The sequence below is a fragment of the Cryphonectria parasitica genome (assembly GCF_011745365.1).
Source record: "Cryphonectria parasitica EP155 unplaced genomic scaffold M406scaffold_1, whole genome shotgun sequence".
In the NCBI taxonomy this organism is placed as follows: Eukaryota; Fungi; Ascomycota; class Sordariomycetes; order Diaporthales; family Cryphonectriaceae; genus Cryphonectria; species Cryphonectria parasitica.
Genome location: NW_024468909.1, coordinates 6,872,182 through 6,892,981, shown reverse-complemented (window position 1 = coordinate 6,892,981; position 20,800 = coordinate 6,872,182). Strand labels below are relative to the sequence as shown.

General features: G+C 54.4%; 6 protein-coding genes across 6 annotated transcripts; 4 read left to right on the top strand and 2 right to left on the bottom strand.

Moving 5' to 3' along the window:
* Positions 1 to 1,527: 1,527 nt before the first annotated feature.
* M406DRAFT_78038 (uncharacterized protein) lies at positions 1,528 to 3,444 on the top strand (the record flags this gene model as incomplete). The annotated part of the gene is made up of 3 exons (XM_040925968.1): positions 1,528 to 1,860; positions 2,050 to 2,925; positions 3,010 to 3,444. 3 exons carry the CDS (start codon positions 1,528 to 1,530, stop codon positions 3,394 to 3,396), a joined length of 1,596 nt encoding a protein of 531 aa, XP_040782252.1. The 3' UTR covers positions 3,397 to 3,444.
* A 3,197-nt stretch (positions 3,445 to 6,641) lies between these two features.
* On the bottom strand, positions 6,642 to 6,962 carry M406DRAFT_246058 (uncharacterized protein; the record flags this gene model as incomplete). The annotated part of the gene is made up of 1 exon (XM_040916382.1): positions 6,642 to 6,962. One exon carries the CDS (start codon positions 6,960 to 6,962, stop codon positions 6,642 to 6,644), a length of 321 nt encoding a protein of 106 aa, XP_040782251.1.
* A 1,136-nt stretch (positions 6,963 to 8,098) lies between these two features.
* Positions 8,099 to 8,665, top strand: M406DRAFT_247296 (uncharacterized protein; the record flags this gene model as incomplete). The annotated part of the gene is made up of 1 exon (XM_040916458.1): positions 8,099 to 8,665. One exon carries the CDS (start codon positions 8,099 to 8,101, stop codon positions 8,663 to 8,665), a length of 567 nt encoding a protein of 188 aa, XP_040782250.1.
* Positions 8,666 to 8,760: 95 nt separating this feature from the next.
* Positions 8,761 to 9,884, bottom strand: M406DRAFT_78037 (uncharacterized protein). The gene is made up of 7 exons (XM_040925967.1): positions 9,778 to 9,884; positions 9,624 to 9,654; positions 9,513 to 9,556; positions 9,369 to 9,427; positions 9,240 to 9,284; positions 9,110 to 9,175; positions 8,761 to 9,022 (listed from the first exon to the last, which is right to left on the bottom strand). Exons 1-7 carry the CDS (start codon positions 9,795 to 9,797, stop codon positions 8,823 to 8,825), a joined length of 465 nt encoding a protein of 154 aa, XP_040782249.1. The 5' UTR covers positions 9,798 to 9,884; the 3' UTR covers positions 8,761 to 8,822.
* An 823-nt stretch (positions 9,885 to 10,707) lies between these two features.
* On the top strand, positions 10,708 to 14,305 carry M406DRAFT_88086 (family 31 glycoside hydrolase). Its single transcript, XM_040926114.1, has 2 exons — positions 10,708 to 11,011; positions 11,087 to 14,305. Exons 1-2 carry the CDS (start codon positions 10,930 to 10,932, stop codon positions 13,945 to 13,947), a joined length of 2,943 nt encoding a protein of 980 aa, XP_040782248.1. The 5' UTR covers positions 10,708 to 10,929; the 3' UTR covers positions 13,948 to 14,305.
* Positions 14,306 to 17,671: 3,366 nt separating this feature from the next.
* On the top strand, positions 17,672 to 19,962 carry M406DRAFT_245039 (uncharacterized protein; the record flags this gene model as incomplete). The annotated part of the gene is made up of 3 exons (XM_040916300.1): positions 17,672 to 18,022; positions 18,144 to 19,461; positions 19,571 to 19,962. Coding segments are annotated over 3 exons (2,061 nt in total), but the record flags the coding sequence as incomplete, so codon positions are not given.
* Between the last annotated feature and the right edge of the window lie 838 nt (positions 19,963 to 20,800).

Below are 20,800 nucleotides of genomic sequence, written 5' to 3'. Positions count from 1 at the left end.
GTGCTGGGTAGGAGGCCCCAGTCTCTAGCAGAACAGGTGGGTTCCATAGAAGAGAGGGCTAAGAGGTCAATCAATCAATCAATGTCATGCTGGTCGCCTAGTTGTTGGCCCCACGCAGCCGCTGGACCCCTGAGGAAAATACCCCTTGGCGAACGAGCTTGTCTTGCTGGGTACCGGCAGTCAGGGGCTACCGAGCACCGATGTTGCAGAGCTATGTGACTTGCAGGATCGCCCAATATTTGACTCGCCGCAGACGCCCGTTTTATGCACAGCCATGGGCGGCATCAAAATTCGAGAGGCCACCAGCAGAGCTCAGCCATACACACTGTATTAGCTGTACACTGGATGCTGCTCCACAGGCTGTGGACGATCGCACAAGTGTGACGTTCCAATGTTTTGTATTGATACGCAGGTAATCAATGCTGAAGTCCCTTTGATGCAATTGCTGATAATCTTCTTCCGCAGCTTGGCAGCAACTTGGCATTGTCTTGGTTCCCGCCGCAACGTTAGCAACCCGCTGGTTAGACACTTGGCCAAGCTAGCCAAGCCTTCTGGAACAAGAGTTCCTGGGGAAGGAAGAGAGACTGCTTGCCGTTGACGATCGTCGATCATGCTTCGTAGTGAAAAAGATCCGAGAAAGGGCCAGACATGCTGCTCTGAACCGGGAATTTTCCCTTCCACAACGGTAGCGGAGCGAGGGAGCTGCTGCATGGTTAGGTTCTGATAGATATGTGTCTGTGGCTGACCTGGAAGCGCTGTCCATGCCCCAAGAGTGGTGGTCGCATCGAAGGTCGCATCGCATCGCATGATTCAAGCCTAGAATCCTGCACACCTGCAGCTTCCGATGCTCAAATTAGGTCCATGATTTGCAATCATGCCTCCAAAAAAGAACAATGCCCCCCAATAAAGGGTGGTGGTGACAGTCAAAAAGGCTGCTAACCATTAAGTGTCAAACAGCGCCAAGGATGGAAGGGATGTCGCATCTTGACATCTTAATTGAGCGTGTTAAGATCAAGTAAGCATCTTTGCGTAAGTTTGACGATGGTTCAGAATAGTTGCAATTGATTCCTCAGTGGCCTCTGACAGGCGTCAGCCAGCACGTCTGTGAAACTGATGATGTGCTGTCTCTTTTGGTGTACATCCTGCCTGGAAGAATTTCTCCCTTTGACTTTGGTAAACGGTAGATGAGAAAGAGGAATTGGAAGGTTCCTTTGAGAGCAAAACTCTCGGGAAGGTACTACACAGCAAAGAGAGAAGTGGCAGTCGAGCCCCCCCCCCCGCCCCTGGCTTTTCGAGGGGCTACCCCGCAATAGCCTTGCATGTAAAGTACCTGTGCTACCTTGCAGCCTTATCGCAGATTAGAAAATTTTCAGATAAGACTTCCAAACATGGTCGAATACCAAGTAATCATTTCGTGACTGGACTGTCCTAATCGAATTACCTATTCATGCGCAAATTGGAACCATGGAAGAAATAAGGCAAAAACCATCCATTACAAAACCAGCACTTGCCAATGAGGCAGACGACATGCTGCAAAAGGAGTCTCCATTCCTCCACCCGGGTTCCGTAACCAGGGCGAATACGCTGGCAATCGTCCAGCTCGCCAAAGACGACCTCGTCCCCGTCTACCTTCGGCAGTCCCAAGGCGAACACGATGGCTACAAGGAGGGACACGTCCTCAACACGCGATTCGGCTCGTTTCCGCACTCGACGTTGATTGGTATCCCATGGGGCTCCCAGGTCCGCGCTTCCAATGTCGACACGGGCTCGCGAGGCCGCAAGAAGAAGAACGACCAACAGCAGATCAAAAAGGAGGGAGAAGATTCTGCACTGCATAGCTCCGAGAATAGGAATGGCCACGTAGAAGGTGGATATACAGAGCTCAAGCGCAAGCGAGACGCCAGTGACGAGGGTGAGAAGCGAACCAAGAGCGAACCAGACGAGCCAGCCAAGGCGGCTGAGGCCCAGGACCACACAGCAACTGAACAGACTCAAGCAGCAACCGCAGAGAAGGAAGACGAAGAGGAACAAGAACAAGAAACGATGCAGCAGGTGCCCGCACAAAAGCAGCAGCAGAAGGGCAATACAACCGCCGCGAAGAGCGGATTCATCCACATCCTCCCGCCCACGCCTGAGATATGGACAAGCAGTCTTCCCCACCGCACACAGGTTGTCTACACCCCCGATTACAGCTATGTTCTCCAGCGGATACGGGCACGGCCGGGCACGAGGCTCATCGAGGCGGGTTCCGGCTCTGGCAGCTTTACGCACGCGTCGGCGCGGGCTGTCTACGATGGTTGCACCGGCTACCACGACGAGCCCCAGCCCACGGGCAAGGTATTCAGCTTCGAGTTTCATGAGCAGCGCTTCGAGAAGATGAAAAAGGAGCTGCAAGAGCATGGACTGAGCAGTCTGGTTGAGCTCAACCACCGCGACGTCTATAACGAAGGCTTTCTGGTGGACGGCAAGAGCCCCGAGGCCGACGCAGTGTTTCTCGACCTGCCGGCACCATGGCTGGCGCTGCCTCACTTGTCAAGAAGAAGGCCCAAGACGGGAAATGAGATGGAGGGCGTGGAAGGTCGACAGGAGGAGTGGATCTCCCCTCTCAACCCCAACAAAAGCGCTTATATTTGCACGTTCTCGCCCTGCATCGAGCAAGTCACGCGCACGGTGTCGGAGATGCGCAAGCTTGGCTGGGTCGACATTGAGATGGTTGAGATCTCGCACAAACGCGTCCAGGTATTCCGTGAGAAGATCGGCCTGAATATCGTTTCTGAACGGGGCATGCAACAGGCGCCTAAGGATGTCTCCGAGGCATTGGAGAGGCTGAAGGAGATCGAGGTCAAGGCTGCGGAGCACAATGCCAAGATGCTGGCCCAGCATAGTCACAAGAAGGTTGAGGATGACGATGATGACGATGATGAAGTCAGTACGAAGAAGGGTGACGCAAGAACGCAATCTGCAGCGACCCATGTGAACGGGACCCATGGGAAGGTCGGAGCTGTCGAGGAGGAAAACAAGGATACAGCCGTCAAGCCCTTTATGCAAGGACGCCTCGTCACCCGCGGCGAGGCAGAGATCAAGGCTCACACCTCCTACCTAGTCTTTGCGATCCTGCCGCGCGAGTGGACCGAGGAGGACGAGGCTGCTGCAGCAGCGAAGTGGCCCATTGGCAACGAGCAAAAGGTGATTGGTGCTGTGGACCGGGCCGCGCGTAAGCAACAGAAGCGTGAGCAGATGCACGGCAATCGTCAGAAGAACAACAAGATGAAGGAGGACGGCAGAGCAAAGGGTCGGGCGAAGGCGGCAGGAGGCAAAAATGAAGATGGCATGATGACGGCTCAGGCCGAGCAGCCTTCGAAAGAGACCAGGCAAGCCCAAACCCTAGATGCATAGATTCTTGACAACTGAATTGATACCCATACAGCTTGCATCCGAGCTCGCAGCTTTATAGTTCAGCCTCATACGCCCCCCCTCCCCCCTTTCCTCAGCCCTACTTTCCCTTGTCGACTGTTTCGTCCCGCGCGGCAGCAATGCGACATCTCCAAGTCCCTCCTCTCTAGCTAATATCAAAGCTTACTACTCTGCGTGTCCCCAGCTCCACTCCGGCGCGACCTCCCGTGGCCCTTTTGGTGGTATATACGCATGCGCGGAATCGCTAGACTCTGCCTCGTCCAGCACTTGATTGGGCCCTGCTGCTTCTGCCTCCCGAGCTTCCTTATCTTTTTTCACAATCCGCTTCAACGCCTGTCGGCTGAACACGTCTTTCAGCTTTTTGGTGCGCGGGGACTGTAGATCAAGGTCTGCAAAGGACGTGAATGTTTTTGGGGAGGGCTCGGGGGCAACGTTCTCGGCGTCTGGCGTCCTTGCTGCAGGAGTTTGGTCTGCTTGACGAGGACTATCGAGTACCGAGGGAGATTCGGATGCTGCGGCATGCAACGGAGGCGAGAGCTCCGCTGGCACATGAGGTTTGCTTCTCGACGGCTCTGAAGACATCTTGAGAAAGCCAGAGGGCCGCTGTGGGATCCCGACGGGCGCGGGAGGGACCTGCGCTCTGTTCACCAGAACATAGCGCTCTGGTGAGGTTTGCCCTCCCTCTTTCTCCATCGACGGCACATTCCACGGCTGTGAGGGTGGATGAGGCCCGGGTCTCAGGGACATCCTTGCTGTTGGTGTACCAGAGACACAGGCTTGGTGCGTAAGACCAAGCGGCTGAGGTGGCGATAACGGCGGGCTTTCACCCGAAGAGAAGTGAGTACGCTGCGGTAAACGAAGTGGTCGCACATGGTCGTCTGGGCTCGGCATCACAAACCCTTCTCCCTCAAATTTACTCACGACGAGAGACTGAGAATGTCCTCTCCTCCCAGCCGGGACCTGCGGTGGCCTAGAGGGTTGAAAGGCTCTATACTTTTCATCGCCGCCAAGTCCTGAGGGGGCCAGAGTGGGTGTGGGCTCTGATCCTGCTGCTGGTGGACTTGTCGACCCTCTGCTGGGAACAGGTGGTTGACTTGACCGCCGAGGACCGGGTCTCAACACTGAAGGGACGTGGCTGATTTGCGCCGCTGTGGGAAATGTCGACTGTCGGAACCCGTGTTGTGTATGTAGAGAGAGGGCTGGCTTCGTATGGGGTGGCTCCTGCTCCAGTGGCAGCTTTGGTGGAATCATGGGGACTTGGGCTCGTTGTGATGGGAGATCCGTGCGAGTGTTCACTCTTGACGGTGGCTCAGACGTGCGACCACCAGGCACTCCTCCTCCTACAGGTGGCCCGAACGACTTTTGCTGGTATGCGTCGAGAGGCCTGCCCTCCAGCTCAGCCTGAACCGTCACGGTACGATGCTCGTCAGAGCCCCTCTGCGAACTTCGCTCCTTCACTGGAAAATCCTTCTCGTCCCCTGGGCTCCTCTCAGCAGCCGGCAATTCAACAGGATATTGATTCTCCAGATTAGGCACTGGCACAGGCTCCAACCACGTCGCCGCAGTGTCGGGCAGCTCCACTGGCGGCGGATTGGTCTCCTCCGCGCAGAGCGCCGTCGACTCACTCACGAGCTCCGGAACCCTTCCGAGGGGCGGTGGTATGACCTCTCTGCCGTCTAGCATCGGGATGCTGTCCGGTGTTGGTTGTAGTTGTGGTTGCGGTTCGTCATCGTGGGCCTGGCTGCTGTCTGCCGTCTGGTCGAACGGCCTGGTCGGCTCTGTCTCGGCAGGGTGCTTTGGGCGTCTCGTCCTTGAGCTCTGCGGTCCTGCACCGTCGGGCACGGACATGTCGCTCTTATTGAATGTCATGGTCCCCGTGGAGAGCTCGCTGACAGAGGCAGGAGGCGGGGTGACCACCCCAGCACTTGTTGTAGGAGGAGTAACGCTGCTCAATGATGTTCGAGCCCTTGCTGCTGCCACTGAATCGTCTCCCTGCTCCTCTTCCTGCTGCGCCGTGCTAGCGACATCGTCCCAAGCACCAGGACCAAAATACCCAAAATTACAAAAGTCGATAGTCCCGCCACATTCATCGTCATTCTCTTGGGTCCTTTCTCTCGTGCTCTTGCCTCCCGAAGCAGCGACCGTCGTTTCTCTTGTCCCGCTTCTCTTCACTTGCCTCTCGCTCTCGAGCCTCTCCTCCGGTAGCAGCTCGCCGGTGGGTATCACGACATGATCCAGAGCGATGCCGCTGAAGCCTGCAAAGTCGGGCCACTCGTCGCCTTCCTTGGGGAAGGTGTACTGGGTGTGGTTGGTCGCCTCGTAGATATAGAACCATCGCTTGCCGTCGTAGTCGGATACCCAGCCGGGCGGGAGGGTGGCCATGCCTTTCTTCCACCTTGGGGCTTCGAAAAGCCGGAAGTAGAGAAAGGGGCAATACAGCTAGGAAAGGGCGCAAGGACAAACTGCTGTTCTTGAAACAAGGCTGCCACGAGTTCTCTCCCCTCAGCTCCCTCCCCTTGCTTTGGTTTGTGTAAATCAGAGTCGAGTGCAAAGATGGGTGGGCGGAAGGCAGCTCATTCCCAGGCTCTCAACAATTCCGCATGATCATCATCAGCGCTCGCCGCAGAGACAAGGTGAGTATGGCTTTCGTAGCTTCAACCATCACCTTCAAAAGGAGAAGAAAGGTGACAACACCGCCACACGAAGTGGAAGAAACGTTTCGGCATTCATTATCATGGTGGTAAAAGGGCTTGGGTGCAGAGCGGGTCCGAACTTGGCATCGTGTGCGGCTGAATTGGGCTCAGCTCTCTTTTCCATTCGCACACGGGGGGGACGCCACGTTTCTTGGATGGCGTCCTTTTGCCATTCCTAGAAAAGACAACTATGAGAGGACCATGTCGTTTCTGGAGGGTCCCGGAATTCGTTCCGTGACATGGGGTCGGTTGTGAGTATCCCCTTGTTCCGCTGATGCTGAGCGGACAAGAATAGCAGAGTCGGCTTGCAGATTATCTACTTACTTACCCAAGGCATTGCATACATGCTTGGACTATTCTTACTATTGTGAACTATGTGAATCTTGTCCTTTCCTAAAAGGGCTCAACTGACTCGTTATTCTGGCTCCCTTGCGATGGACCTGTCAATATTGACATGTTCTTTCACCAGCATCATATCCAGAGAGGCTTCACACAAGTTCCTAGATTAGCCAGTTTACAGGCCCAACTCAAGGCTCACATCCCCCTCCTCTTAATCCAAACCTCTTTCTCCTCCCCCGTCTCATCTTCGTCACCAGCAGCAGCCCTGGTCCTACAAGGCCGCCGCAACTGGACCTCCCAGACCCCCAGGCGATAATCCCCCCGGTCCCCCGCCCCCGTCGACAGCTCAAACGCATAGCTGTGGCCCCGACACCGGATCCCCCGCCCCAGCACCCTCCCCGCGTCCTCAATGTCAAACGGCCGGCCCCACGACAGGCTGTAGGCCCGGTGCGGACAGGCGTGGTCGACGGCGTGGAAGCGGCCCTTGTACTGGAAGACGAGGACCTGTTCCCTCATGACCCAGGCATCCTCGCCTGCTGCTGCGTCTAGGTCGATCTCCTGTGCTGACACAACGGGGCATCCTTCTTCATCTCCTTCATCTCCTCCGCCTCCACCTTCCCGGCGAGAATGCTTCTGCTTTGGGTGGAAGACCTTGCAGCCTGGAAGAGGGGGTGGAGGAGGAGGGCCATCGTCACCACCACCTCCTTCCCCTTCCCTTGTCCCTCCTCTTTGACGATGTTGGCGCGGTTGGGGCCAGGCTAGCTTGAAGTAGGGCTCGCTCGAGTCGGTTATGTCTGGATAGGAGGAGGCTAGCCCTGCAAAGAACCATTCGTTGTCTTCTCGTGCATTATTCTGGGGAGCAGGTGAAGCCGGCGTGGCCATCGTGAGCCAAAGTCACAGTTGAGTAAGTTAGGTGAGCGTGGAGACACTGACTCCTCTCGGGAGACGGGCAGGACTATGGTATGCGTATAATCATAAGCTTTCGTATTTCCTTTTTTTTCCTTCCCCCCCCTTTATATTCTTTCTCTGCCCCATCTCAATCTATACCAAGCTGAGCGCTGAGCGATGTTTCCCGAGGCTGTCTACTGCACTTGAGCTCCGTTCGCACCGCGGGTCGGAAACAGTTGAGGCAATCTTCGCCGACATTGACCTTGTTATAGACTGAGCCCCATCGTTAGTCGCGACAACGTACTGTAGCTCAAGATGACAAGTCCGAATATCAACAAAGAAAATCATTTCTTCTACCTCGTTCTGAATCTGAATCTTCTTCATGCAATCATTTCCAAGCCTCGTAGTTGCGCCTGCGACATCATGTCTGTAGTTGAGCTGGACCCCACGTAGCGCCTATTTACTTACGTACTACTGAGAAGTAAGTACCAAGTACTACAGCTAATCCACTACAGCGCATGCTGGAAAACTTGCAGCTATTCCTTTCAATTCCACCGCAGAGCAACAGACAAACGTCAACCCCCTCCCTTCCCTTCCCTCGTCCAGCCCTCCTTTCCCATCATCTTGGGAAAGTCTTGAAGGTCAATTCTAGAGAACCCCCCTTTACCAAGATGCCAAAGCTACGCCTCCCACCATCTCTACGCCCGCCCACGACCGCGCCCACCCTCTCCTCCCACGGCTCCCCGCGCACCCGCCTCAGCAACATGCTCACAAGAAGAAGAAGATACAACAACAGCACCAACAAACCCCCCACCTCGCCGCAGACCTCCGACCGCGCCAACCGCGTCCTGGCCCGCCTCCCGCGCTCTATGCAGCGCTACACAACCGCCCTGCGCAATGCCCCCGTCTCCCACGTCGCCGCCTTCCTGGTCCTGCACGAGCTGACCGCCATCGTCCCGCTGTTCGCCCTGTTCGGCCTGTTCCACTACACGGACTATGTGCCGCTTGACTACATGCTGGGCCACTATGGGGGCTACGTGCGGGACGGAATGGCGCGGTTTGAGCGGTACTTTCGGCGGAAGGGCTGGTTTGGATTTGATGAACAGGAGGAGGGACGGCAGTTGGGCAAGGGGGAGGAGGGGGAGGAGCAGGAGACTGTCATGGACCGGTGGGAGAGTCCGGATGGCAAGTACAAGATCGTCGTCGAGGTGGCGCTGGCTTATGCGATTACGAAGGCCCTACTGCCGGTACGAATAGTGGGCAGCCTCTGGGCTACACCCTGGTTTGCTGGGTTGTTTGCCAGAATACGAGGTGTTGCATCCAGAAAATAACAGGCAGACTGGGACAATATCATTACGCTCCCAGCAAAATCTTGTTGTTTGTTGTCCTGCTTATGACTTCGAGATTCTTTTGTTATTTTTTTTTTGTATCCCGTCCCTTTTCTATCCGGCTCCTAAGAAGGCACTAGATCGTCACAGTCTAGCCAATTTAAGCCTTCTCATAGACCCAGTCGAACTGGGCAGCCTTGTAGCTGACCACCTCGCCATCCTTGAACCAGAGGGCGATCTCCTTCTGGGCGTTCTCGACGCTGTCGGAGCCGTGGCAGACGTTGCGGCCGACGTCAATGGAGAAGTCGCCACGGATGGTGCCGGGGGCGGAAGCCAGGGGGTTGGTGGCGCCGAGGAGGACTGTACGAGTGGTTTGTTAGACAAGTCTCAAAGTTCAGGAGTATACAAATAGCTGCTCTTAGGGATGGGTTGGATCCTTGTACGTACCACGGCCAGTCTTGACGGCATCACGGCCCTCCCAGACCATGGCGCAGATGGGGCCGCTCATCATGTCTATTCGGCATTGTTAGCTGTGCACGCAGCCTCCATAGGGGTGTAATTGGCAATATAGACATACAGGACAGCAGACCAGGGAAGAAGGGCTTCTCCTTGAGGTCGGCGTCTGAAAGGCGGTCAGCAGAAACCTTTTGGTGGGGCGGCGATGGCGGGGTAGCTTCGCAAAGGGGTTTTGGCAGCTTTCACGGACAGTGAGTCTCGAGGTGCTCCTTGGAGGGAGTGACGAGCTTGATGGCAGCGAGCTTGTAGCTGGAAATCAAATGCTGTCAGTACATGAATGTCACTGCAATCGGACTGAAGCCTTCAGTCAAGGTAGTATGGCGAGATAACATACCCACGCTGCTCGAAGCGCTGGATGATGGGTCCAACGAGGCCACGCTACGGAAAATGGTATTAGTTTCGACACAACGCCCTAGACAGCTGGGTGAGTGTTCAATATGCATACCTGGACACCATCAGGCTTGATGGCAATGAAGCTATAGAAGGTATGTCAGCCAATTGTGTGTTCCTCAAGGTGCTGCAGAGCATCATGTAGGCGCTTAAGGCGGATGGGGGGAGGAATTGGTATGACAAGACTTGGTGAAACAAAAGGGACTCACGTTTGCTCGCTGGCAGACATTGTGGATTTCTGGATTGATTCTGTAGTAGGAACAGAAGAGAAGGTCTCGGTGACGGTAGTTGTGAGAGTCTCGAAGACAACAGAAGTGGGTGGCTTGGTGGTTGAGAGGTTGAAGACCTGGGATGTGCCAGAACTGTAGAAGAAATTTCGAAAAAGGACACCGGCTACGAGAGCCAGTAGCATGGCGACCAGTGGAGGTGGGGGCACCAGCTTGGGCCTGGGCCTAGTAGTGGGCTTGTTGTTGTCGCTGCCACGGGCACCAGCAGCCGCTGCCCCCGGCCTGGCCCTGGACCCTGCAGGGCTTTGTTGGCCTTGCATGTCTCCTCCTTCTTCCAGGCTTGCTGCACCACTGCTGGTTCGATGTGAGGCTTGGACTCTATGCTGCCAATCCTCCACCTCGGGTTGATTCACCATGGCCTCCTTGCCCACGCAGCTATCCTGGTGCCAAGCTACCAAACCTGAGAGTGTATGTGTGTGTGAGGGGCGAAGTCGTGTTGGAAGAGAGGAAGGAAGCAATCCAAGGCTGGGCTTCGAATCCGGACAGCAGGACCTCGTGAAGAATGGTTACAGATTACTCAAGAACAACTCAGAGTGTCCATGAGCATACAGTAGTAGCTCAACCACGTCACATTCCAAGAAGCAAGCCAAGAATTCCTCCACTCGGTCCATAAAGATAATAAAAGAGGTTCGATCGACTGGCGGGCGTGAGCGACCGTTTCTAGGTGCAACGGTAAATGGCGGTGGTGGGTTAGGGTCTTGGAGCCAGCAGCAGAGCAGGGGCCCAAGGGTTTTAGGTTCTTGCCTGCCCTGTGCTACGTACCGTAATAGTGGAAGGACAGCTTGAACACGGACCTTCGATAACGGCCAGCTTGAACCTCGACAACTAAACAACATCTATCCTCTCTTGGCACCAAGTCTTGATGGTTGCCTGGAAGAGAATCTCTTCAATTCAAGACCAATTTCCAAACCTCCTGTGACAAATTGTCTAGAAGACAATTGACAGGAGACGATTCTTGAAGTGCAGTGTCGCATAGCCTAGCTTTCCTTTTTAACTTACTTGCTCTGGTTCCCCTCCGTCGGTTTTCTGGGGCGTTTTCGACAAAGTGCCGTTTGACGGCGTCACTTGCCAGCCATGCTCGTCCCACGGCTGTCCCAAAGGTGGACAGCCTACTTCTGCTTCCTTGCTATCATCTGCTCCTTGATCGCCCCTGCCGGTATGATCTCTATATTCAGTAACCCAAACCCGAGCTGCTTGATGTGATCCGACTGACAAGACGACTCTCCTCCAGTCACGGTCAAGGAACATGATTTTAAGAAATGCGACCAGTCCGGCTTCTGCAAACGAAATCGAGCCTACGCAGATAACGCATTAGGATCGGCGTCCTGGGAAACACCCTACAAGATCCTCCCCGAGTCCACATCTTTCAAAGATGGTCAATTGCAGGCCGTCATCCTCAAGACTATCAACGCACAGGGTGACACTGTCCGATTGCCCATTACCGTGTCCTTCCTGCAGTCCGGGGTCGCCCGCGTTACAGTGGACGAAGAGAAGAGGCAAAAGGGGGAGATCGAGCTCCGACACAACAGCCAAGCCCGCAAGGAACGATACAATGAAGCCGAGAAGTGGGCCATCGTCGGTGGCACGGCGCTTGACAAGGAGGCCAAGGTCGTATTCGAGGACAAGACGCAGACGACCGTCCAGTACGGACCTGACGCCAAGTTCGAGGCCGCCATCAAGTTTTCTCCCTTCAGTGTCGACTTCAGGAGGGATGGCAGCTCCCAGGTCAAGCTCAACGACCGGGGTCTGTTGAATCTGGAGCACTGGAGGCCCAAGGTCGACAAGCCTGAGCCGGAGAAGAAGGAGGGCGAGACCGATGCAGAGGGCGAGAAGAAAGAGGAAGAGCCCAAGGGTGAGGATGAGAGCACCTGGTGGGACGAGAAGTTCGGTGGCAATACCGACTCGAAGCCTCGTGGCCCGGAGAGTGTCGCTCTTGATATTTCCTTTGTGGGTTACGACCACGTCTTCGGCATTCCAGAGCATACCGGACCCTTGTCACTGAGGGAGACCCGTGGTGGCGAGGGTAACTTCGAGGAGCCGTACAGGCTGTACAATTCGGATGTCTTTGAGTACATCCTCAACAGCCCCATGACCCTCTACGGAGCCATCCCTTTCATGCAGGCTCACAAGAAGGACTCATCGGTCGGCGTCTTCTGGCTAAGCGGTGCAGAGACCTGGGTCGACATCACCAAGGAGAAAGGGACCAAGAACCCTCTCGCCATCGGCGCCCCTTCCAAGACGACCACCAATACCCACTGGATCTCTGAAAGCGGTCTTCTGGATGTCTTCGTCTTCCTTGGCCCGACTCCTCAGGACCTCACCAGGAGTTACGGCGAGCTCACTGGTACCACCGCCATGCCTCAGGAATTTGCCATTGGATACCACCAGTGCCGCTGGAACTACGTGTCCGACGACGATGTGAAGGACGTTGATCGTAAGATGGACAAGTTCAAGATCCCATACGACGTCATCTGGCTTGACATCGAGTACACTGATGGCAAGAAGTACTTCACCTGGGATAACCATATGTTCAAGGATCCTATCGGCATGGGCAAGCAGCTGGACGCCAGTGGGCGGAAGCTGGTCACCATCATTGACCCACACATCAAGAATGAGAACGACTACTCGGTGGTCTCCCAGCTCAAGTCCAAGGATCTGGCCGTCCATAACAAAGATGGCAACATTTATGAGGGCTGGTGCTGGCCTGGCTCCTCTCATTGGGTCGACTGCTTCAACCCCGAGGCCATCAAATGGTGGAAGTCGCTCTTTCAATATAGCGCTTTCAAGGGCACTATGGAGAACACATGGGTGTGGAATGACATGAACGAGCCCTCAGTGTTCAACGGACCAGAGGTCACCATGCCCAAGGACAACATTCACCACGGAGGCTGGGAGCATCGTGACCTGCACAACATCAATGGCATGACCTTCCACAACGCCACATATGAGGCCCTCCTCTCGCGCAAGAAGGGAGAGCTGCGCCGACCATTCGTGCTCACCCGCTCCTTCTATGCCGGTTCGCAGCGCCTTGGTGCCATGTGGACGGGTGACAACCAAGCTTCCTGGGACCATCTCGGTGCTTCAATTCCCATGATCCTAGCCCAGGGTATTTCTGGCTTCCCCTTCGCAGGCGCGGATGTCGGTGGCTTCTTTGGCAACCCGGATGCAGACCTTCAGGTCCGCTGGTTCCAGGCCGGTGCCTTCTACCCGTTCTTCCGCGGCCACGCCCACATTGATGCACGCCGCCGTGAGCCTTACCTGATCGGCGAACCCTACACCGCCATGGTCACTTCGGCCCTACGCCTCCGGTACAGCCTGCTGCCATCATGGTACACAGCTTTCTACCAGGCTCACAAGGATAGCTCCCCGATCGTGCGTCCCATGTTCTACACCCACCCCTCGGACGAGGGTGGTCTGGCCATTGATGATCAAATGTTTGTTGGTAACACGGGCCTGCTCGTCAAGCCTATTGTCGAGCAGGACAAGGAGTCCACCAATATCTACATTCCGGACGACGAAGTTTACTACGATTACTTCACTTACGAGATCGTACCCACTTCCAAGGGCAAGGAAGTCACGATCTCTGCACCACTGGACAAGATCCCCCTACTCATGCAGGGCGGCCACATCTTTGCGCGCCGCGACAGACCTCGCAGGTCCACTGCGCTGATGAGGTGGGACGACTACACCCTCGTCATCACCATGCCCAAGTCTGGCGGCCAGGCTGCAGGCGAGCTGTATACGGACGACGGTGACTCGTTTGATTTTGAGCAGGGCCAATACATCCATCGGACTTTCGTGCTTGATGGAAACAGCCTGACGTCCAAGGACGCGGAGGGCCGTGATACCAAGTCCATCAAGCCAGGCGAGTGGCTCAAGAACATGAAGAACGTGACCGTGGACAAGATCATTGTCGTGGGCGCACCAGCGACCTGGGCCAGCAAGAACGAGGTCACGATTACGGGGGCAGACGGGAAGACCTGGAGCGCACAGGTGGACTATACCGCAGCTGCCAAGGGTAAGGCTGCCTTCGCCGTGGTGAGGAGGGTTGGTGCAGCGATTGGGGAGGACTGGAGCGTCTCGTTTGAGTAGACGAGCGAGGGGGGAAGAAATGGAATATCATTGTCTTAGGCGCCGCGATCCAAGACAGTTGGGAGGTCGTGTAACAACAACAAGTCTTTGCATGGAAACGGAACACAGATGAGGAACAGTCCTAGACACTTGCGTCTGTCGAGTGCTCCGAAGGGGGATCTTGGCAAGACGGCGGCGTGTTGCTAGGCCTTTTGGTTTCTGTGGAGACATTCTGCATATGATCAAGACTGATCGAGATGTTCATTCTGGGTGGGTGGATGGATGGATTGTATTGTACCGTGCATAGAGAGAGTGTGTGTGGGTGTGGCCTTTAAATTTCTGGAGCGCACATAGAATGAAGCTACGATCTTTACTCATGTAAGAAGAGAAGTAGGCACGGCATCACGAGTAGAACCTTGGGCACCTGAAAATTCTCGGGGGATCCCTTGTCAACTCAGTGACAACAGCACTTGCTGCCGGGGATCCGTGGCAGCCCATCTCTTCCCGGTAACGATCCTCCGGCTGGATGGAGATCGTCAAAGACACACTTGGCCGGCTGGCGTTTTTGTATGTCTGGGCGCGCGTATGTGTTGTGGCGTGTTTTGTGCTGTCTCGCACACTATCCATTCCAGACCGTCGGGGAATACCAACCTGACGCGATCAATTTTGTCTTGGTTGCGAGTCTGGGTGTTACCACTTCAAAGAGAGGGAAAAGAACAGAGGTTCACTTCTTTGTAAGTTATTACATGTTTAAGTTGCGATAAATATTCTGCGTTGTCCAAAAAAAAACCACAGATCAACTTCATCTCTCTCTCTTTTCCAGCTCCGATCAGAGTACATACAGGTGGTAGATACTCCTGATTCTCTGCTTACAGCGAGACCCACCCTCTGGAGAACGAGAGGGTTCTGGAACTGCGGGATAGAAGCAAGACATCGTCCTGGATCTTGGAGTCCCCAGATTTTGGTATTCTTTTTTTTTTTTTTTCGTTCTTCCTTTCTCTCTGTTCTGTGTGGGTCATGAAAGATTTGCCATGTCTGCTGCACCTGAATTGCTATTCTCACTGCAATAAAAGGAGAATGTCACAATACCTATCTCTCTCTCCCTCTTCCCACCACAGTCAATTTCAATCACTCAGATTAATAACAATACCAACTTGACAAGGTGTCTTTTTTTCTTTAAGGGGGCACCTTCTCTCTCTGTCTCTCAAAGTTGGCCAACCCGTGGAAACGCCAAGACAGCTAAAGTGTCTAGCGGCTGGATTCGAGGCTCCAGAGGCTCCAGAGAAACTTTTTGTCGTTCCGAGCGCCGTCGTCCACTTGACGTCAGCCGCGGCAGGGGTCCTGGGAGGCGGACTGTACGTACTGTACGTACCGTTAGGAGATACGAGGGTTTTGATCCAGAGATCGGATCAAGACGTGCGTATTCGGGGAAACAATTCCTACGGCGAGGAAATGAAGGGCAAGAAAGAAGATCTGAGAAGAAAGAAAAGTGTCTATACATACGTACATTCGTACCGAAGTTTTTCTATCAACAATCATACAAGCGTAAATCAGTGTTCACGTCCACATCCCATCATTTGATTTTTGGTTGCAAAGTGGAGGAGGGATTATCTTGGGCGGTGAATCACATGTCTTGCAGAGTGTGGATGGTCGATCTCGAGTAACTTTATCGCTTATCTCATATCTCGCTTGGGGGAACCTGTCGAGAGGCCGCCGCCACCTCGCCCCACCCTTGCCCATATCCTGAGCTTTTACGCTTTGAATAACGACATTCTGACACGTCACTTGGCTGCCCTGAGTGTGCCTGGAGCGGATCTCGATACTGTATCTTTTGTGCTTGTTGAAACAATTTCCTGGTCAACATTGCCATTACTTACATACGGCTCTCGCCACTCGTTGCGCGCACACACACTTACACTCTCACACACACCGCCAAAAAGAGAAAAAATCTTCTCTCCTTCTCCTCGAAGAATAATAGGGCCGGATAGGTTCGGATCCTGAACCGCGTGTGGACCGTTTTATATGTGTGTGCACCCCCACGCGGCAGAGAGAGAGAGAGAATGCTTTAAGGGTTTTCCTCCTGGTCTTGCTATTTTGTTTTTGGTCTTATTGCTCTAGGTATGGCCGTACCACTGCAGGGGCCGCACCTACTGGACGCCACCCACACTCACACATGCCAAGGCGAACTACGACCTTTTTGTCTCCGGCCTTGGCAGTCCTTCTCCTTTGATAACAGCAAGTGATCGACTCGTGCATTCTTACTGGCCCTGAATCTTGGATGTCAGGGGGTAAATTAAAAAAAAAAAAAAAAAAAAAAAAAAAAAAAATAGAAAAGAAAGAAGAAAAGAATATGCAGGGCTGGACTACCAGCCGAAGGAGCCACCAAGACTTTTGCCCAGAGGAAATGGATCTTGTCAAGAAGAGAAAGAAAAAAAAAAGGGTCTCTAGTTTGGTTGATCTGCGTACTAAATTTCAGGTGGGAGGCAAGAGACCATAGTTGACTGGTGAAATGGGTTTTCGGTGCTTTGGGGATGGATGCAGCTCTTTCGTCCTGCTTCAACTTGCGACATGAAGATCCACCCGAACCCATCTTCCTGCCTTTTCTTCTTCTCCTTTTGTCAGTGTCTCCTGTGTAAGTAAGCTCCAATCTATTTTCCGATACTGTGTGAGCGTACACGAAGTCCCATCATACAGAGAGAGAGGTGACTAAGGAAAGAAGAGAAGAACAACTTCAACTAACTCAGCATTTTGTTCAGAATTCATCTTGATGATATCGACTGACGGCTTCCCGAAAAGAACTACGTCACTCACACACTCCGTCTCTCTCTCTCTCTCTCTCAACTTACTCAGTACACAAACACAACGGATCCCAGCCCAGTGGGAAACGCTCTCTCCACTACAAACTGGATCTATTTCGAGTCCCTCGCTCATAAGGCCAGTCCTTTACTTGTGGAGCTTTCAACAGTCGAGACCCGCCAGAGACGTGGACCCTTTTGTGTGTCGAATTCATCGCGTCTGGAATTGATCGTCATCCGCCTTGCTTGTTGAGGTCGGTCTCAGCTCTTGTCCTGCCTATGGTCTAAACCTGAATCTGAAAGGAAAAGAGGGTGGGAGCCTCTATCGACTGGCGGGGAGAGCATTACGAAACACACACACACACACACACACACATCAACACATCGGGCCCATGTAGCCCAAAGGCGGTCGGTCGGTCGGTCGTCTAGGGTTTTCTTTGCAACCGAGACATACAATTTCTTTGTACTGTACTGTACTATCACTGTACAGTACCACAGTATACCGCCGTCTGGCTCCGGTTGAACCTCGCCCGCCATGACGTCCCCGGTACACGTCGACACCAGCGAGAAGGCTGATCCGAGCCTTCTGATGAGCCGTAAGTTCAATTCCCCACCCGTCCCAGAGGACGCTCCACATACAACCCGTGTGTATGTGTGTGCGTGTGTCGTGCGCGTGTCTTTATCCTTCACGCACACCTCCCCTCCCCACCCCCATCATCCATGTATTGGCTATTCTATTATAGCAGTATCTATATCATCCCAGGAGAAATGAGTAACCTCACACCACGCCTACTCATGCTCTCTCACTTGTTCACCTCCTGAGGTTGCACAACTACGTCCTGCTCTCGTTCCTTGTCTTGATACATGTCTCGGTCTTTGTCCTACTCCTCGTCCTTCTCTTTCTCCTTTTCGCCATCCTCCTCGTCACCAAAACCACTGTTCCCATTACCATGGCCGCCCGCCAGAGCCCTGACTCGGCTGACCCTTTCTATCAAGACACAAACACCTTGAACCAGTCCGAGTCGCAGGAAAATGCGACCCGTCTCATGGATGACCTCGAGCTGCTGCGGGCCGAGCGTCTCGCCAGCAACGAGGAGAAGAGAGAGCGGGAGGGCTCGCGCCGCAGATCCAAGTCCTTGAGTCGCAGGCATCGCCCAGAGGCCCCGCCAGAGGATGCCTTTGACACTCTGACGAGGGAGCCTCAAATTCCTACGACGAAACCCCCAGAGAAGGCGACCCTTGTGCGCAAGCTCTTTAACGAGATCAAGAGGTTTCCAAGAATCATCCGATATTTTGTTTATGTAAGTTTTCTCTCTCTCTCTCTCTCTCTCTCTCTCTCTCTCTCTCTCTCCTCCTCCTCCTCCCACAACAAACACACTTTTTTCTATTGGTGAGGATTCGCTTTTCTAAAACTTCTTATAGGCCATCCCTGTGGCTGCTATTCTTCTCACACCGATCCTGTTGGCCAAATTTGCACTCAATGGCGACACAACCATTGGAGGAGCAGGCGGCCTCCAGCTGCTATGGTTCGGCATATGGCTCGAGATTGTGTGGTGCAGCATTTGGGCAAGCCGTATCATCGTAGCCACGATGCCTTTGTCGTTTGGCACAGTGGCCAAGGTGATTGGCTCGAGCAACCACAAGAAGTGGAAGGATATTGGCAGACAGATGGAGATGCCGACGGCGGCTTTCCTGTGGCTCCTGGGACTGATCTGCTCCTTCAAGCCCATCACCGACAATCACCGCAGCGGGGGTGGTGGGTCCAGCGACGACCCCCCTTACATCCTCTGGATCGACGTCGTCTGGAAGGTCATCATTGCCCTGTTTGTGCTGGCCACCAGCAACTTTGCCGAGAAGATCCTGATCCAGTGGATCGCGACCTCGTTCCATGTGCGGACCTACGCGTCGAGGATCGAGCAGAACAGGATCAACATCGACTACCTGGTGCGCCTGTACGAGTACTCCAAGCTCAAGTTGGTCACAGACGACCCAGAGTGGACCGAGGCCAACGGCGGTCCGTCTGGGGCCAAGACGCCGCTCAGGATGGTGCAGCAGAATGCCCGTCTGGCCCTGAACAACATCGGCAAGGCGGCAGGAAGGGTGGCTGGCGACCTCACGGGCCGCAAGGTCATGGCGAGCGGGCACCCGCGCAAGGTGGTGCTGGAGCTGATGCGCAACACACACAACTCGCACATCCTGGCGCGCCGCATCTACCGCACCTTTGTGCGCGACGGTGCCGAGACCATCACCCTGGACGACCTCAAGGAGGCCTTTGCCGCGCCCGAGGACGCAGAGGCCTGCTTTGGCATCTTTGACCAGGACCTGAACGGGGACATCTCGGTCGAGGAGCTCGAGCTGGTGTGCAACGAGATCCACCTCGAGAAGAAGGCCATCGCCGCCTCGCTCAAGGACCTGGACTCGGTCATCAAGAAGCTGGATCAGGTCTTTCTCTTCATCATCTTCATCATCGCCGCCATCGTCTTCATCTCCATCATCTCCGGGTCCGCGGCCTCGGCCCTGGGCACGAGCGGTACCACGATTCTTGGTCTGTCCTGGATGCTGCAGGCGACGGCGCAGGAGTTTCTGCAGTCCATCATTTTCGTCTTTGTCAAACATCCTTTTGATGTGGGCGATCGCGTTACTGTCTACGGCAACACCGGTTCCCTGGGCACTGGTGATGATTATTATGTCATGGAGATCTCTCTTCTCTACACCGAGTTCAAGAAAATGGAAGGACATAGTGAGTACTTGCACCCTCCTGAAAAAGAAGTTGTTTGGATTCATGACGATATATATATATATATATAATTCTTGGTATCACTAACACAAAGAACCCTCCCTTTTTCCAGTCGTGCAAGCTCCCAACTCTCTGCTCAACACCCTCTTCATCCTCAACCAGCGACGAAGCAGCGGTCTCGCGGACCCCATCGAGCTCAAGCTGCGCTTCGGCACTCCCAGCGCCCTGGTTGACGAACTCAAGGCGCGCATGCTGGATTTTGTGCTCGAGAACAAGCGCGACTACCAGCCCCAGATCATCAGCGAGGTCCGCACCATCGACGAGGTCTACTCCGTCACCCTGAACATCATCTTCTTCCACAAGTCCAACTTCCAGAACGAGCTGCTCCGCCTCCAACGCCACAACAAATTCGCCGCCGAGCTCATGCACCAGATGACGGAACTGGGTATCGAGGGCCCCCGCAAGGCCCAACCTGGTGGTGCCAAGGAGTACCCATTCTACTATGTCCCCATCAGCCCGCCCAACCAACAACAACAAACCACGGGAGGAGGGCCGTTCCCCAGCAGCGATGCGGCCGCCGTCGAAGGCCAAAGCCCTGTGATCGGACCCAAGAACGAAGGGTTCCCCAGGGGAGGGGACAACGGCAGCATCCACGAGCTCAGGTCGCAGTCGTCTTCCAACTGGAGCGATGCGGCCGAGGCCACCCGCAGGCGCCGTGCCGAGTCCCGCGCCAGGCTGTACGAGAACAGGGTGCCTGACTTTGGCGATGTGTTTGAGTCCCGCAAGGACCCCGCCGCTACCAACCTAGCCAGGCTGCAGGTGCTGCGCGAGGAGGCCGCCGCGAACAGCAGCAGCTCTCATGCCTCGAGCGTGGATATGCTGGGGCCGCTGGACAGGAGCCGGACGATGGACTCTAACTCTACACAGAGGAGGAGGATTTTTGGGCGGCCGAGGAGCGCCACTCGGGATGGGCAGAGGAGTGATGCTGGGGGTAGTATAGTATAATGGCGTGTTGAGTGTGAGAGAGGATGTGTGTGTGTGTGTGTGTGTGTGTGTGTGTGTGTGTGTGTGTGTGTGTGTGTGACAGATTGAAGCGGGTTTATTCCTTGTTTTTCCTCTTCCTTTCCCTTCCTTTTATATTCAGCGACTCGGAGAAGGGGAAACAAAGACAACGAAAAAGCGTACGTTGGGTTATACGAACGTGTTTTTGTCAGGAGTACTGTCTGACCCCCCCTTGCCGGACACCCGTACCCGCCGGACACTAAAATGCGAAATGGCCCACACAATTGCCACCTTTTCAAGTATATAGAAATAATTCACTTCAAATCGTATAATAATAATA

Bases quoted from the DNA above. Each gene is read 5' to 3' on its own strand.
- M406DRAFT_78037 (XM_040925967.1), bottom strand. From the start codon at position 9,797: ATGTCTGCCAGCGAGCAAAC. The intron at 9,176-9,239 runs GTATGTCTATAT...AATGCCGAATAG, and splicing joins CTTCCCTGGTCTGCTGTCCT to ACATGATGAGCGGCCCCATC. The intron at 9,023-9,109 runs GTACGTACAAGG...CCACTCGTACAG, and splicing joins TGCCGTCAAGACTGGCCGTG to TCCTCCTCGGCGCCACCAAC.
- M406DRAFT_88086 (XM_040926114.1), top strand. From the start codon at position 10,930: ATGCTCGTCCCACGGCTGTCCCAAAGGTGGACAGCCTACTTCTGCTTC. The intron at 11,012-11,086 runs GTATGATCTCTA...ACTCTCCTCCAG, and splicing joins CTCCTTGATCGCCCCTGCCG to TCACGGTCAAGGAACATGAT.